The 19005-nt window shown below is 38.2% G+C and overlaps 1 protein-coding gene across 1 annotated transcript in view; it reads right to left on the reverse strand.

Annotated features, from left to right (window-relative positions):
• Nucleotides 1-19005, reverse strand: part of jph3b (junctophilin 3b) — a 55288-nt gene that overhangs the window by 19987 nt on the left and 16296 nt on the right. Inside the window, exons 2-3 of the mRNA XM_041796041.1 lie at nt 10303-10789; nt 8057-8422 (exon numbers count right to left, since the gene is read on the reverse strand). Of these exons, the coding sequence (XP_041651975.1) occupies nt 8057-8422; nt 10303-10789 (853 nt within the window). The remainder of the gene's footprint in view (nt 1-8056; nt 8423-10302; nt 10790-19005) is intronic.

Here is a 19005-nt window from a genome sequence, read left to right on the forward strand (position 1 = left end):
ATTATCAGGTGTCTTTTTTTGTGTTGAATTTCTTATTCAAATTTTCACAAGAGGTAAAGCCATAAAGACAGGTCTTACACAAACCAATGGCATCATTTAACTCTATCATTAACACATTATTGCCTGGATATTACCTGGTAGTTTACTTTCTGCCAAAGATTTCTTTTATTTGACAAGATGAGGGTGGGTTTGAAAGGGAAGGAATAAGGAAATGATGGGTCTCTACATTACATTTCCATGCTTTATCAATTAAAGTTGAAGATCTTTCTAAAAGCAACATCTTTTTATTAATTTCTTTATCAATTCAGGGCAAACCAAGAGGAATCTGTAAGATAATAGAGTAAGGTGGATTATTTTCTGTGGAGCTCAAGGTTCTGTCTGCCAAGGTCTTAGGCTTAAGATTAGTTCATACAACTTTCCTGAGTAGTGCATGAAAATGACTTGCTGCTGCCAGCCCTGGAATAGATACACAGAAATAGATGGAAATCAGAATGGGCTCAGGCAGCCAGAACAGACCTTAAAGCCTACAGTGAAATGTCTATTACTCTAGTATAATTCTCAGATGACTTTCCACATCCTCTTCCTCTACAGCAGTGCGTGGGTGGGCAGTGCCTAAAGAGAGTACATTTTTAGGGGGACAGGAGGCCTAGTGGTTTAAGGTGTGGCCCATGCATGTGGGCAGCCCGGGTTCAAATCTGGCCTGTGGCCCTTTACCGCATATCTCTCCCCCGCTCTCTCGTCCCTGTTTCCGACTCTATCCACTGTCCTCTTCTATCAGTGAAGTCACTAAAAGCCCAAAAATAAACCTTTAATAAAAGAGTACATTTTTAAAGAGCTGCTCTCATAATGGCAGGGTGAGGCTGTTTTTGTTTTTATGCTGCAATGAAAAGTTAGAGGTTCCAAAACTAACATATATTAGTCAGGCATGCAGTGTGGAAGATCTCTTACACTCAGCCAGAGTTTTTGCAAATTGGAGGTTCAATCATTTTAAAAGATGGACAGCAGTCTAACAGAGGATTTTAAAGGGTTTACATGAGTATTTGGTGGATAAAAGGGTGAAGGCCATCCCCATGGAACTTGCAGGGCTTACTTCACGCTCAAATGCTAGAACATGAACAAAAGAAACTAACACTGCAGGTGTGCCTGTAAAGGCGAACTAGGCAATTGCCTGTAGCGACAATGAAATATGCATGAGAAAATATACAGAATGACCAACTGCAATTCTGCCAACTCTATACAGTATGAATTCTGTAAGCACAAAAAAGTGATAAATATGTCAATCAACTTACAGTTGAAGCCAGAAGTTTACATACACTATATAAAAAGGCACATAAACTTTTTTTTCTCACCGTCTAACATTAAATCAGATTAAACTTTTCCTGTTTTTGGTCAATTAGGATTACTAAAATTATCTATATTTGCTAAATGCCAGAATAATGAGAAAAGGATTTTTTTAGACAATTTTTATTACTTTCTTCAAAGTTAGAAGTTTACATACACTAAGATTACCATGCCTTTAAACAATTTGGAAAAGCCCAGATGATGATGTCATGTCTTCGGAAGCCTCTGATAGGTTTGTTGACAACATTTGAGTTAATTAGAGGCATGCCTGTGGATGTATTTTAAGCCACACCTGAAACACAATGCTTCTTTGTGTAACATCATGGGAAAATCAAAAGAAATCAGCCAAGATATCAGGAAGAGAATTGTGGACTTGCACAAGTCTGGGTCATCCTTGGGTGCAATTTCCAGATGCCTGAAGGTGCCACGTTCATCTGTTCAAACAATTATACGCAAGTATAAACACCATGGGAATGTCCAGCCATCATACCGCTCAGGAAGGAGACGGGTTCTGTGTCCCAGAGATGACCGTGCTTTGGTCCGAAAAGTGCATCTCAACCCAAGAACAAAAGCAAAAGACCTTGTGAAGATGCTGGCTGAAGCTGGTAAGAGTGTGTCATTATCAACAGTCAAACGAGTCCTGTACCGACATGGGCTGAAAGGCCACTCTACCAGGAAGAAGCCATTACTCCAAAAGAAACATAAAAAAGCCAGATTACAGTTTGCAAATGCACACAGGGACAAAGACCTTAATTTCTGGAGACGTTCTGTGGTCTGACAAAACTAAAATTGAACTTTTTGGCCATAATGACCATTGTTACATTTGGAGAAAAAAGGGGGAAGCTTGCAAGCCTGAGAACACCATCCCAACTGTGAAACATGGGGGTGGCAGCATCATGTGGGGTTGTTTTGCTGCAGGAGGGAGTGGTGCACTTCACAAAATAGATGGCATCATGAGGAAAGAACATTATGTGGAAATACTGAAGCAACATCTCAAGACATCAGCCAGGAAATTAAAGCGTGGGCGCAAATGGGTTTTCCAAATGGACAATGACCCTAAGCATACTGCCAAACTGGTTACAAAGTGGCTTAAGGATAACAAAGTCAATGTTTTGGAGTGACCATCACAAAGCCCTGATCTCAATCCCATTGAAAATTTATGGGCAGAGCTGAAAAGGCATGTGCGAGCAAGGCGGCCTACAAACTTGGCTCAGTTACGCCAGTTCTGCCAGGAGGAATGGGCCAAAATTCCTGCAAACTATTGTGAGAAGCTTGTGGAAGCATATCCAAAACGTTTGACCCAAGTCATACAGTTTAAAGGCAATGCTACCAAATACTAATGAAATGTATGTAAACTTCTAACTCTCAAGAAAATAATAAAAAATTGTCTAAAAAATTATCTCTCTCATTATTCTGGCATTTAGCAAATAGAAATAATTTTGGTAATCCTAATTGACCAAAAACAGGAAAAGTTTAATCTGATTTAATGTTAGACGATGAGAAAAAAAAAGTTTATGTGCCTTTTTATATAGTTGTATGTAAACTTCTGGTTTCATCTGTATCTTGCAGCCTTATCCAACCCCTACTCTGCCCCAACTCTCACAAGCCAATGTCTACTGAGTCTACTGAGAAAAGCATAGGTTTTATACAATGCAAGAAAGTTCTCCACTTTAACATTTTCAAATGACCCAGATTATCCAGATATGGGCAATACCAAAAGGAAAAAAGACTTCTAAAACAAAGAGATACGTTCTTAGGTTATATATGGTAATGACATTAAAAAATCCTGATTACTCAGGCCTCACTGTTACGGTGGCAGGAGCAGCTAGCACAAGCTTCACTTAAGCACATGCTGCCAACAAGGTCCATGTTTTGTTGACAAATCAATAGAACATCAATCGTCACTTAAACTCAAAGATAAGTTAGCGACACCATATCAAAATCTAGCCTTCCATCAAAACCACCTTCATGTCCAGTAGCAAGTCCTGAGCATACTAGCAACGTCCTGGCATCACTCCTCAAGAAGCACAAAATGAAAACAGCTGCAAGAGCAAAATCATGCCTGTTTATGGAGAGTGCAGTTTTTCATATCTCAGACTGATAAAAGATAAATGAATAGAATAGTATCTCATCATTAGTACAATGAAACAAGAGAGATTTAAAAGACAACGATCTCCATAGAACACAAACTGGCTCAGAAAACAAATATAGATGGAACTCTGTGAGGGCATGTAAGCTCACTGTGTGAAATTTGGTAGTTTGATAGTTAAGACTTACTCATTTGAAATACAGCAGCTGCATAGGAGCATAACTAAACTTAGAACAAAAGGTGGTTAATCCGTGTTTGGTGGATTATTTTGTTGTTGTAACAATGCTTCTTGGCAATAATTTCTATACCTTTGGAAAACCTGTTTAATTCCCTTTTAAATGGTGACACATTTTTCAGAAACATGCATTTGTGGGATGAGCAGCAGGGCTGGGTATGTGGGTTGTACCCATAAAAAATTTGTCAAATCTTGTCTGCCAATGAATAGTTTATAATTATTATTACTATTGACTCTTGTTTGAGCTTCTGGTACCACCAGGTGCTGACAACCAGTTGCCTGATTGTCATCACTGGAGGCAATATCAATGCAGAGAGATGAGATTCTGCAACCAGTGGTAACTCCATATCTTCATAGTTTGGGACTGAATTCTAGCCTTTGAAATGACAATGCCTCACACCCACAGAGTGAGGTTTATCAGAGACTACCTCCACAATTTGGGAGTGGACAGGATGGAATGGCCTGCTAGCAGTCCTGACCTCAACCCCATTGAACATTTGTAGGATCAGCTTGGGTGTGCTGTTTGTGCCGGAGTGACCAACACAACCGCATTGGCGAAGTGTATGACCAGGCTGGTATCCAGCATGAGGAGGGGCCAGGCTGCTGTGGCTGTGTATGGTTCTTCCACACTCAACTGAGGCTCCTGTTTGTTATAAAAATACATTGTTAAATTGCCAATATGTCTTGTTTCTTCAGACTTCAATCATCAAATCCACCAAATAATATCAAACAAGAGTCAAAGGCAGAATAAGCTGTCAAGCTTTGGCAGAGAAAATTTGGCGAATTTCTCATGGGCACAACCCACATACCCAGTTCTGTTGCTCATTCCACACATGCATGTTCCTTACAAATGTGGCACCATTTGAAAAACAGGCTTTCCAACAGTTTAAGATTTATTGCCAAGAAGCACTGTTAAAACAAAGAAATAATCTACAAACACACCTTTCCATACGTTTTGTGCTAAGTTGATACAGTGCAGGCAGTGTGGCTGCACTGGAGCCTGTGATGTGATGGGGCCCATGATGTGAGCATGTAGTATCGGTTAAAAAGAAAACTTGTACCTGTACCGCTGTACCCAATTTGCTCCCAGTCCTGTGCTAGTGGAATGTGAATGCGTATGGACGAGTATGAATGAGATTATTTAACACTTACAGCCACTCTTCATAGCAGCCTGTGGCATCAGTGTATGGATGTGGAGTGAATGGCTTTGAATGAGTAGGTGTGACCTGTGTTGTAAAAGTGCTTGAGTAGTCAGACACCTGGAAATGTGCTATACAAGCTCCAGTCCATTTACTACTTATACTCATGCAATGATAATTGCTAGGTAATGTGCAGTAGTAGGTATATGAACATATACAGAGCATATCCACTTAATTTGCAAGCAGAATGATGCAATTCCTCCTCAGATGGAAAAAGGCCTTGCTTTACGCCACCTCTAATTGGCTAGTCCTTCTTATTGCCTTCATTGGTTAGTTGATTCATATGGAGACAGTGCTACTTTCTATCAGACTAATTGTTAGGTGTGAAAAATATACAAAGGAAGTCAACAAAGGCCTTTGTTGGATGGGTCACTGAAAATATCTGGGCATAGCGCTATCCATGGTTCTGAATTCTTTCTACTACCCTCCGGGCTTTGCCAATAAACCAGTAGGCTTGGTCACACATGGTCCTTGCCCACTGAGTCCATTCCAGTTATATGCTTTCTGGATGTTTATTTAGATTGTTCTTTAAAAAAGAAGTAGCATTTTTGCAAACGTGTATGCATATGTGTATGTATATCTACTCCTTAAGGAGCACAAGGGCTTGCCCTGGTATATGTCATTACTAACTTACACCACTGCTGCTGTTCATGTTTTTCTAATTCTGTGGTACAAATGTTTCAATCCACTTTTTATAGTTATTGTGCAGACTTCACAGATGGATCAGTGTGCGTCTGACTGACTTACTGAGTGACTATACTTTCAGAGCCGTACATATAGAGTTGCACTTTGGCCAGGTTTTAGTTGTACTGAAAGCCGTCCGTAATGGCTGCCTCCACTGCTGTAAATACCTCAGATATAGCTTTAGCTTTCGTCCGTTTTACTAGAACTGGACCACATATCTGTATGAAATAAAGAATTAAATAAAACCCCTACAAGCTTCTCATGTTTGAAAAGATGTTGCTTCGGCATGAGCATGTGATAGGGAGGGAAGGGTTTCTTGTTGTGTGAATACTTGTATACAATGGCTGCTAGCAGAGTGATTAGCTCAAACATAGCCACAGCAGCACTTTTGTCAGATCTAGACAACATTTTTTATAAAAACAAGAGAGCTCAGAGCAACACTGAAAGCTTTCTGCAACAGAAAAGATGTTTTTGGTCTTTTGCCAACCTGCATCGGTATGAGTATGTTAGTTATGGGGAAAGGGTTAGTTGTTGCAGGTGGTTGTATACAATGTCTGCTAGTGGAGCGATCAGCTCAGACCTAGCCACAGCTGAATTTTTGTCAGAATTATTGAAAGAAGCACAGAGGGCAACACTAAAAGCTTTCTGTGGCAGAAAAGATGTTTTTTTTCGCTCTTATCCCACTCTGTTTCAGCATGGGTTTCTGAACCTTACAGTGGGACTATCCGGTGTATTCAGGGGCTGCTGCCACGGTGGCCGTTAGCTCGGATGTAGCAGTAGGAAAGTGGCAGTGTTATCGGAGCTGGCCTACATTTCTTTTTAAAACAATCGTAAAGAGTCACAAGCTTGTCTTGGCACATAAGCTCTTTTTGTACATCTCCCAAGCAGTCTTGGCATCAATTTTAGCCTGTCATAAATGTGACTGACAGAACGTTCCTCCTATCACCTTCTGAAGATTTTCTGAAAAGTCCTGCCCTTCCCAAACACTTTCTATGGGTGCATTTCCATATGATTGTGAAATATATTCAGTCAGTCTGGCATGTCAGGTTCGCTGCCTCCTGCTGACATGTTTTAAACTTGAGGGTCCTTCAATTCTTAACCCACAGACATCAGGGACAGCACAATTACACATCTCAAACACTAATCACTCTGCCAGAACACAGTATACAATTTAGTCTGGCACTTACACAAGCGGACTCTAAATTGGCCGTAGGTGTGAGTGTGAGTTTGTCTGGTTGTCTATGTCAGCCCTGCAATTGACTGGTGGCCAGTCCAGGGTGTAACCCACCTCTTGCCCAGTGACAACTGGGATAGGCTCCAGCCTCCCACCCCACCCTGCAACCCCCAACAGGATAAGCAGCATAGAAAATTGATGGATGGATGATAGATGGATGGATGGATGGATGGATGGATTTCAACAGGCATCCCAGATAATGGCAGACAGCCATATACTAGGTTTTAACATAGTCTTGTTATCTATTTATTTATTTGTATATGGATAGCTGCTAAAGGCCTGTATGTTGACTAATGCTCACTTTAATACAGCTGACAATATAAGCACACTTAAAAAGCAAAAGCCTGTTTGTGTTTTTCTGTTTCAATGCTGTCTTTATTATTTTATTTTTTGTTTTGTTATACTGCATGGGAGAGGCATCATAATTACCTCCCTCCCAGAGTGGCAGTATTGCTCATGACAGGCCTGGAAACTAGTCACAGGATCTTCAATTCTATAGACTCATCCAGAAGCCCACTATCACAGATTAACACCCTGAAATGGACCAGATCATAACAGCAATCATAACAAACAGAAGAGGGGTTATATAGTTTAACATTACAACTCTAGTCTAACATTACAACATTACTGGACTTTTTTCTAATTGTGGCAATGAATGTATATTTGAAGCCTGGTTATTATTTTAAATATGTACAATTGGTAAGTGTTTGTTCATGATCAGAACTTTATGGGCAATTTTTGATGTGTGATTGTAAAATTCATATAAGCTCACATTTTAATTCAAATTTCTAAAATCAGATCAGTACTGGAGGTGATTGGATCGCACAAAAAAAAAAAATTTAAACACATTTAACCTTGGCTAAAATCTTGGTCATTCCACAGAGCCCTTCCAATAGTTTCTGAATAAAATTATTTCTGGATTTTACATTGAATGTAAAAAATAAAGCACTGTGGCTCTTCATTCTCCTTTTGCATTGCCTGCAGGGACAGGCTGTTGATGAGTTTTCAGGCCTCACTTCCCAGGGATTCAAACAGTGGTCTGTTTTAGGTCAGTCAGTTTTCATTATTATCAGTATCGTCCTGTATTTGTTGTTGTTAGTAACCCTGTTTACTCTATTGATGTATATATAAAAGAAGAGAAGAAGATGTCAGACAATCAAAAAGCTCTTTCCTAAAGTTAAAGAAGATTTTGCAACTGTAGGGTTATCAAAAAGGTGAGATGTGATCATGATTTCACATTCAAACTCATTCACAAACAACCATAAAGCCCCTACCTGGAGAGGGCAATCTCAGCCTTTTGCCGGGCAATGTCAGCTGACTTCTGAGCTCCCTCAACAGCTCTGTCGACCTTCTCTCTGATCTTACTGGCCCGGAGAGGGATCAGATTCTTCCTTTTGCCACTCACTAGGATGTTTTGTTTGTACTTTCCCTCTTCTTTTGTGCCGTCAGGAAAAGTGGTGCAGCCATAGCCATGGCGTTTGTTGCTTAGCCACTCCCCCTCATATTGCAGCCCATCAGACCGTCGACTCACACCAAATCCAGTCCGCTTGTCATTTTTCCACTCTCCACTGTAGGTCTCTGTTGCAGTGGCGTCCACTTCATCATCGGCAACAGCCAAATCTGTGTCTGCATCTCCAAGACTGGAAGGTGGAAAGGTTGCATTGGTTCAACTGGTATTGGTTCAACAACCCTAAATATAACTTACATTCATTATATAAAATTTAACAAGAACACAAAAAGGTTATGTTCAAGGAGGAACTATAAGAGCGCTTCCATTATGAAAAAGTTGGCAGAAATATGACTAAAGTGTTCAGCTGTAGGCCACATTTGAAAAGGCTGCTTTACAAACCATCAAAAATGGCTTTTTAAAATGTATATGTATGTGCTATTTCTTTATGCAAGTAACTCCCATGTGCTGTCTACTATCAGTAAAATCCATAGGAATAATTGCTGCAGCGCATCACTGACACGCCCCATCCCTTTTAAAGATGTTAAAAACCTTTAAGGTATCTGAAAATCAAAACATCATTTAAGCAAACATCATGCAAGAAAGCTTTTTCAAAACAAATGCAAATGGTGCAAAATGTTTGCAACTTTTTCTTAAAAACTTTATATCTTAAACAAAGCCTAATTTGCTTCACACAAGTAAAAAGATGAATTCCCAAAGCATAAAGTACTTGTGTTTACTAAACTCATATGTTAAAAAAGGGAGCTAAGAAGGACCACAGAACTTCCAGTTTACCTGCTGACACATGAAACTGCGAATAGAACTGATTAATATGATTTTCTTGATGACTTTTTTCTTCTGTAACATGTTTAGCCTCATTATATCAACTACAGATTTGGTAGCCTAAGTAGAGTTGACTTCCTTGACATGGAAATAATGTAACAATCACAGTTGGGGTGTCAAATTACTGTAGGTTGCTACAGTACATATTTGATCATAAACAGATACTTCACCACAGGTCCTTGTCCCTGAATACTGATAGTAACAATTATGTATTTTATTTTATTTTCAGTGTAATGTATTAGCCATTACAGAAGCTTTTCATGTAAATTTGAAAATAAGAAGACCAAATAAGATGGCATCAGCCAACTTCTTGTAAAACAGATCCAGAACTGCTGGTACTTGTCGTGTAATACTGTTGCTGTTAAGAGAATGCAGCTTAATACTTCCACTTTTTGGGATGAGTTTATTAAATTTGTTGGTTTCCCAAGTTTACATTGAAGGTGTTGATATTTATTAATAAATTTATTAAAGGCTTTGGCTATTCTTATGTAAATCATCTCTGCCCAGTAGCATAACTACACTATGATTCTGTACTGGCGTGTCACATTAGATTGATAAAAACTGTCAAAGAAAAGCAGACAGGGCAGCAGTGTAGCAGGGAGACTATGGTTGCATCTACACTGCAAGCTCAATGTAATTTGGTTGCTCGGATCAGATTTTTGTCTGCATTTTGAAATGTGGCCTGTATCAGAATGATGTGTTCACTTCAATACATTCACATATGAAAGTGGCCCCAGTTCAATTTGAAGAGATCAGATTTCTTGTTCCATGAGCTTTTCAACTGTTCTAAAAAAAAGAAAAAAAAAAAAAAAACACACACACACATTCCAAGTCACATAGAAACAAGAAAAATCTGACTCAGGTCACTTTGACCTGCAATGTGAATGCATCCTAAGATTAAAGCCGGCTTACCACTAGTAAACAGGAAACTTTTTATCAGGGACTGAGCCAGCTGAACCCTAAACTGACCTTTGTGCTTTTAGGAATGTAGGACTGTTCCAATGCCAATCCAATTTAAAGACATCCAAGCAGGACAGGTCCTTGTTGTTGCTTTGATGTCCTTCAGTTAAAGGGCATTTTGATGCATTTATTTTTTTCTTTATAAATTTGAGGTTAAAAATACTCTTGAATTGTCATTTATTGGAACTGGTATTTGGCTAAAAGTGTAAGGTACAAATCTTGTAAAAAAATATCATCATCATCTCCTCCATCACCCTCTACTGTTGTTACCTGATAGTAGAGTTGATATCAGATGCAGCAGATGAAACAGTACTCATCCCAGCCTCACTTCTGAAGGAGCTCTGTTTAGACCTCTGGGAGGCCAAAGAGCTTCTGGATTCTGACTTCCTCAGCTTTAGCCCAGACAGAATAGACCTCCGGAACAGCCCACCTTTCCTTTTCCCCTTCAGCAGTTCGGCTTCACTGTGTGCTGTTAGCACAAAACCTCCACGAGACACAGCAGGACTACTGCCACTGCTGCCTGTGCTGCACATGGAGACACTGGTTGTCAAAGTTCCAGGAACAGGAAGGGGACCAGGAACCACTGCCCCAGTCCGGTCCAACAATGCTGTACCATTGCTGTGCTCTGAACCAGAGCGGAGAGAGTTTATAGAGGTGCGGAGTGGAGAGCGTATGACAGCTGCCATGCCATATGGGACGCTCTGACGAACTCCGTAGCCATGCCGCATCCCACCAACCCACTGGCCCTGAAATGTTCCTACAAGGAGGGGACAAAAACAACTGCATTTCAATGAAACAGTTTCTCTTTAAATTGATGATGTATATACAATTAGACTTAAATATGAAACCTTTACTACAGGTCTCTTAATTACCTGCTGATTATCAAAGGGTTAGTAAAAGAATAAATTACCCTAAGTAATTAGGAAATCAACACAGAAATCTAAATTATTCAAATAAAATTATTTACACAGGGTTAAATTGAGAAGAAAGTTAACTAATAACACAACTATAGTGATATTGATTTGAAATTGGTTACTTTAATATGCATGGCTTCAAAAGGATTTATTTTTAGTGATGACTGTATGTACAGAGGTGAAAAGTAACTAATAATATTTACTCAGGTCACTGTAATTGAGTATTGTTTTGTGTAATTGTACTTTTTTGAGTAGTATAAGAAATCTGTCATTTTAATTTTACCTAAGAATATTTTTGGGGTGTGTACTTTACTCACTTACTGAGTGAAAAAGTAAATACATATTGTTGTTTGTTGTATGTTGTTTGTTTAATAGGTACATTGCATTCAGAAGCTTTAGGCTGTAGGGGGAGATAACACCTATATCCCACTTAACCCTGTTTCTAAACGCAATGGAGCACTCAAAGAGTGAGACTTAGGAGTAAAGTTAGAAATGGGACTGAGCTGATGACCTATTGGTTTAGGTCACGCCCATGTATGCAGTCAGCCCAGGTTCAAGTCTAGCCAGTGGCCTCTTTCCTTCAATTCTCATTCTCACTCTCTCTTCCCTATTTCCGGCTCTACCCACTATCCCTCCCTCTCAATAAAGGCATAAAAAGCCAAAAAAAAAAAAAAAAAATCTTAAAAAGTTTCCCCATCCACTGCAATCTGTAAAAAAGTATTCCGCCTTTATCACATTATATGGTCATGGCTTATATTCCCTTTTTTTTGTTCACATTAGGAAAAATCACATTTAACTCTTCAAAAATATAAAAATTACTACTTAGTACACAGTGCTTTGAGTAAGCTTTAAATAAATTACTTTTTACGCCTACATAGATATAGACCACTTCTACCTAACTCAGTTTTAAACAAAGTATACATTTAAGTGAGTGCAATATTCACTTTTGTAACCTTAAGGGCTTAGCAAGCAAAACAGGTAATTGTTGAAAGGTCCCTTCCATATTTGTTTCTGATTTATTTTTTCTTCTTATGAATCAGGGGCAAGCACAGAATCAGCCATGTCAGTATGATTTTTAGTTAACATGGAAGTATTGTATATTATTAAATGACCCTTATTTCAGCATAGCTTTCTGACTGTAACCAGTCATTCATATCAGCCACATATTAAAAAATATCTGTCTCATTTCATATCTGCCAAATCATTCTGATTGATCAATTCAGCTCCCACTGACTTGATTTTTTGTCCTACCAGAGCCAACGCACCAATGGTGCAGAGGCCCTTTCCTTTATCTTTGGAAAAAAAAAATTCCAAAGTGGGAAATGAAATTAATCCCACTTTGAGGGTCTAAACATGCTCAAAAGTCTTTGGACACAAAGACAATGTGGTGACAAGTTACATTCTATTTTGATCACACAGATGGGTATTGCCTAAAGCCTCTTTGGCACTGTATAAACATTTTTGATCAAGTATGCCATACGCGATTCAAAAAAAGTTTGGACATTGTGTGTTATGTAAATATAAACTAAGACAAGGTTTTGCAAGTCCTCTTCAACCTATATTCATTGGAATACAGCAAAATAGACGCGATGTTTAATGTTCCAACTAATGAACTACAGTTTTTTCTTACATCCATACCATCACAGATGCTGACAATAACAATCTGGATGGTTCTTGTCTTCTTCAGCCTGGAGGACTTAATGGCAAATATTTAAAAAAAAAAACCAATTTGAAGTATGGATTTGTCAGACCAGAGCACACTTTCCACCGTGAGTTCAGCCATTTTAGAGAACTCTGAAACGGCACAAAAATCCCCATACTTTTGATATGAAGTTAAAATTTAGGTGTATACTTGCCCATTTTCAGAACTTTTGTTTGTTTGTTTGTTTGTTTGTTTTGGATGGACTACTTGTATGGGATAAAATTGATAATGCTCAAAATAGGTGTACAGGTAGAGCAGACCTGAGTGGAAACAACATACTAAACAAAGAAGTGAAAGACCTGCTGGGAAACAACAAAACAAACTGCCATGAGATAAAGAATTAAAGAAGGTAGGAAAACAATGATGACAGGAAAAAGCAAAACAAACAAGAAAAGTGGATTTAATGAGGAAACAAGAAAACAGGCTTGGAAACTTGGAAAAATTTACCAGACACAAGGAAGTGAACTAAAACAATGGATCATGAATCAAGTTTAAAAAAAAAAGGAAAACAAACTATGAAATGAGAAGATAATGGTAATAGTAAGAAGACCAAACAAAATAGGAAACTATTGGGAAAACAACAGAACTTGAAAAGATGCTGACTCAAAAATCAAGCAAGCAAACAAGAAATCCAGCAACAATAACAAGAAACAAGTTAGGAAAGAAGAAACTGAACTAGAACTCCTACGAAAACAAGAAATTTTCCCTTTACCCTTTTAAGTAAGCAAAGAGAAAGGTGACAAGGAGATTTGCACATGTGAGGTCAAAAGTATTTGAGCTCTTATTTCAATTTCCTTTCTATCAACAATCCTTCACTGGTCAGTCTAACGGTGTGAAATGACTGAAAATGGAACTGAGATAAGCACTTCCATCGTGCCAAGTACCTTATATGTCAAACATGGACTTTTAGTTCTACAGGCAGGACACCCTTACTGAGTGGGAAAGTTCACTCATGCCTAAAGGTATTGTGGGAAATTTCTGAAGATTAAGGGATGATTGATTGATGATGACTGAAGGAAATCGAAGTGGAGAACCCTAATGGCCCATGAGACGTCCTTCTATCTGCAGCGTCACACGAAGCAATGTCAGTTTGTGATGACGTATGGGCTGATCATTAATCAGCTGTCAGGACGTGTCTGCATAAATTTGTGTAGTATTTATTCTAATAAAATATTCACATTTACAGTGTTTGGCCTCAGTGTGGGCTCTCACTTTTTGGTCTTCAAATCTCAGTCTTTGGTTCTCAGTCTTATGTCCCGAGACCAGCTAAGGACCTTTGGGCCTAAGACCGAAGACTGATAGATTAGCAACTTGGGATGCGGCTATGCTCAGATGGCTCAGACCATAGACATAATAAACGTAAGCGTCTCATTGACTGGCTGGCTGTACATCGACGTAGCCACTATATTGGGGGAAGCAAGTCCACTATTTGAGGCAATACAAGTAGATGAGGTGTATGTGAGTTTTCATAATAAAATGCACAAACTATCTCATTAAATTGATTTTAATGAATCATTTTATACTCAGTGATCTACATTCATGTGAGCACCAACAATTAAAACCACGCAGACAACAAAAAAATGAGATTTTGAGAGTAAAACACAGAAGCAGAACTTTCTTATATTAATGCTATAAAATGACAGTTATACTCAATGATTAAAAACCATAGCTTTATTGTGAGTTGTACTATGGATGGATGGATGTCTCTTTAAAATATGTTATCCATCTTTATTTGTCTTTAATTAACAGACACAGTTTATTATACCTCCATAGCATAAACCAGATTAGCTAAACTGACTATATGTTCCCTTTTTACCGTAAACTATTACTATTCGTAAACTTAGCTTAACACCCACCAACTCACATGAAGACTTGTACAAACATTGACAGGCTTTTTACAAATTCAGCCATCAGTTCAACAATTTTTCTAAAAATAGTTTAACAAACTGAAAAAATAATTAAACACATTAACCTGACACTAAGGAGAACAAAGTAACCAAAAAATTTTTTATCTATCTGTCGATATTAATTTATATATTCACTGCTTACTGTCAGTTGAAATGTTTTTTTACAGACCTCGTACATTTTTTGGTTGCAGTGTGTCATTACAAATTACAGATACATGAATGTAGATCATTAATCCTTAGAGCACAACTGGCACAGATCCGTGGTAAATTGCTTTATAACTTTTGAACCGTAAATCATAGGCACTTTTCTCCTCTGACAGTACTCTGTTGTGTCTTTCTAATGACGCTCTCCGTGTGTTCAGAGCTCTGACAGAATGTTTTCTAGCGAGCCTGGAACTTGGCTGACTTCCCGGGGTCTAAATCCTCAGATACTGGACGTAATTTATAATCCATTTTTGATCATTCCTGCTAACTGCAGGAATGATCGGCCAGGTAACCCGCCACCATATTGTCTGTTTGTATCCTAAAATGCATTGTAACTGGGTTGTGAGAACCAATGGGGAGCTGTCATGTTTTGCTGAACAGCTCATGTGTACCAACTCAGAAAAACTAAAGAGAGAGCCTGAATGACTCAAAATAGAGAGAAATAAACACAGGGGAGCCGTAACATGTCCCTCAGAGTCACTGCACTTTAAAATAATGACTTAAATTCCCAAAAGCACAGACTTTTTTTTTCTTTTTTTGTGAAAATGTGAATATTTTGAAGACTTTACACAGCTTGTTACAGAATGATTATTTTATAATTCTTTAGTCCCAAATAGATGGCAGAGCAAGTTTGCACAAAAAAAGTTCTTAGTCTCTCTCTTAGTCTATCATGTTTACTGTGTTTAATACATAAAAATCTTTGAGTTTTAATTTCCAATTTGTTTTCTGTTTTGTCTTCCTAGCCCCATAATTTTTTCGAAATTCAAGTGATATTGCTGCAGCACACATATTCTTAAAGCCCAGATTGTTCTGAAGAAACTGATGTTTAGAGCTTGACTGTGCATTGGGATGATGTTTTACAAGCTTTTTAAACAAAAAGTCCAGACGAGACACAATGATTAAAAATAGCTGAGAGGTCTAAGGGTTAAGTACAAAAGCAATTAATCAAAATCTGTTTGATGTAACTCCTCAAAAATATCAAAAATAACTACTTAGAACACAGTGCTTTGAGTAATATTTTAAAAAATGATTTTTTACGTCTACATAGGGATAGACCTTGCTTCTCAATATGGCGAACATGTTGACGTTTGGTGGCAAAAACAGTCAATAGGACATCTACATATACAATGTACATGGCTCAGACTGTGAAATTCTGTCGTCTTTTCTGCTCATTTGAATATTGATTTAACCTGGATACTGCCACCTATGGTGTGAATCTGCATATTAGCCCTTTACTTGCTTACTTTATTTCTATTCGACTTTTTTCACCCTGGATATTAAATATTTCTTGATAAAATCTAGTAATTAGTACATAGACTTGGCTATCAAGCAGTCTCTCTCTCTATGCTGCTGTATTATTAGTTTAGTTTAGTTTTTATTTTGCCAGAATGCTTTATTTTAGTTTAGTTTTCATTAGTTTTGTGTTAGTTTTAGTTTTTTACAGATAGATGTCAGGGCTGAGTGAGCTTAATACATTTTTAAAAACATATTTAAACAGGCTACTCTTCACTTATCATTGTATTTACTTAATGATGTTTGAATACAACTCCAGACATAAAACTACCACTGTTTGAAGTCTTAACCAATCAGATCAGGCAATTCTACACTCCCCAGACTCGGGTGTCGGTGCCAGTCAGTATGGTTGTGTCAAAGACTAAAACTAAGGATATTTTGTCTCCATTTTTATTTTATTTTAGTTAGTTTTGTAAGAGCACTATACAGTTTTAGTTAGTTTTCCTTTTTTTTGGTAAAACTTAGTTTTTATTTAGTTTCAGTTAACTAAAATGAATTTGAATTTTAGTTTTAGTTATTTAGTTAGTTTTAGTTAACTATAACAACCTTGGTGTGTGTGTGTGCGTGCGTGGGGAGGTTTATTGTGTGTTTATTCTTGTTGGAAAAGTTTTAAAAGTAACAAAGTTTTTGAGGCCCTGCCTTTCTCGAAAATAAACTGTCTATTTTCTTATAAATCATTTTAAAATTTAGCAGAAGTAAAAAAAGACTTCAGAATGGCACACAAGACTAACTTCCTCATGTCTGCCTAGCCATTCCCTTTGATTCACACCATGTCTCTTCACTACCCCACACATATTGCTGCATAATAGTCCTTACATCCCTGTGTTGCTGAAAAGTAGGGCATCTGAGTGTGTTTCCGTCATAGTGCTCTCTCTCCCCCTTTCTCTATTACTCACACACAGAGGCACACACATAAAATGGAAATGTGTGTTCCAATAGGAATGCAAGAGATCCATCCTGCCTGCCCATACCTCTGATGTAACAGCACTCTGATTCATTCTGTAGAAAACGCACTTGCTCTTACCGAACTAAATGACCATAAAAGGACTGCAACAACGCTCCCCAGCTCTATCCCACACAAATGCACACAAACATTCCCTTCATGGGCTCAGGTGTCAATGAAGTGGGAAGCAGTGAATTAGGACAATATTATAATCAGATTCTTGTCTGGGATTTAAGACACACAAAAATGACTTGTGTGTGTGTGTATGTGTGTGGGTGTGGGGGTGTGTGTGTGTGTGTGTGAAACAAGGTTTTGTGTCTGACTCTGCCTTGGTAATAACTGCATGATTCCTCTTATTCTTCATCCACACACAACCACACCAACTGAAACAGCGTCTGTGCCATTGACAGCTGGCCAGCACATCTGGCAAGGCCTTTGTAATCATGTTGGTACACAGCTGTACAACCATATGACAGACAGATCAAAGAACAAACTTTTTCACACGCACATGCATGCACAAAATCACCAACACACATAAACACTCCAACACTGGAGTGACAAGATTACCATTTTAAATGGTATCTGAAACAGGGGATAGAGATAAGTAGAGGAGTCCAGCGACAGGGACAGGAGGAGCATCACCTTTGTTTCAAAATGGAATCCGTTGTCATTAAAAGAAAAAGTAGACAAACAAAAAACATATCGCATTTTACAGGTAACACTTAAATGTAACACACAGTAACAAAATCACTGAAAGTTGATGATATTATGAGGGGGAAAAATGAAAATTGTTTGCCACACAAGCTAAAAATAGCTGTCTTTAACTGAAACTCCACACTATATTAACACTTTTAACTCATAGGCTGTTAATAAATGTGGAAGAAGTCTTAGTGGGGACATCCATTTGCACCAGCGCTGTTTGCTTTACTGGAAATACTACTCAACATAAGTTTCTGACAAACTAACTATGGGCAAAGAGCTGGAACTGAGGTGGTCCTTAAGCCTCCTGGATAACAGTGCTCTGCTAGCATGCCTGCAAGGTCAGCCATGTGTCTTTTTTAGGAATAATTCTTATTGAACAGAAAAGAAGAGCTCTGAAAAGTTTTTAAAACTATGCCGTAAACATGTTGATTTCTGCTGTAAAACAGCTAGTTTTGAATGGGTGTGTATGGGGACCCGCAGGTTTTTGCACTTTCACATTGGCAACATTTCCAACAGTGCAGGTTACCACTTGTTTAGAATACACATTGTGTAAACACCTTAAAGTGACCATAAAAAAAAACAACTCAACTCGGTATACATTTTAAAAACGACAATAAAATCAAAGAAAAATGATTTTTTTTTGTTCTTTGTCAGAAAAGCCTGTGCTCAATAGAGGCATTGCTATAGGTCTTATTATATAACTGCAAGGGAAGGTCAGCTGAGGTGAACTATCTGATCAATACAAAACTAGAGTCAGCAGCTGTTTTGCTTTGCTTCAAATTGAAAAAAAAAACTGCTACCTTGCTCTTCCAAATTCATCCACACTAGAAACTTAAGCTCATTAATTATATGGCACATCATGAGATCAATTCAATGTTTTAGCATGTTCCCTCTAACTCTCACCGACAACTGTATGCTCATTCTTTGTAATGTGTTGAATTTGAAGATAATTTAAGTTTTGCAACTACCTGTTGGAGTAAATATGCCTTTTAAAAAACACCACTTTTGTAAATACTGTGACACAGTCAGACAACAGACACCACACAGCCTGACCCAAAGTTAACCTTACAACCTTCCAATCAGCCACATTTCTTGCCAGGCTTATCTGCAGGCAGTATACTTGTGAGGTTATGCATTTCTCTGTATTTTTGATTATTCTTTTTCAAACATATACTCTTAATCACTAATGTAAGAGTAAAGCAAACCAGAGGTCACATCTCTGCTCTTTGATACGAGGCTGAACTCTCCATGGTGCTGAAAAGTACAGTAAGGGGTGGCTGTTGTTGGCAATGCCACATTAGAATCAAA

The sequence above is a fragment of the Cheilinus undulatus genome, linkage group 9 (genome assembly GCF_018320785.1).
Source record: "Cheilinus undulatus linkage group 9, ASM1832078v1, whole genome shotgun sequence".
NCBI classification, from domain to species: Eukaryota; Metazoa; Chordata; class Actinopteri; order Labriformes; family Labridae; genus Cheilinus; species Cheilinus undulatus.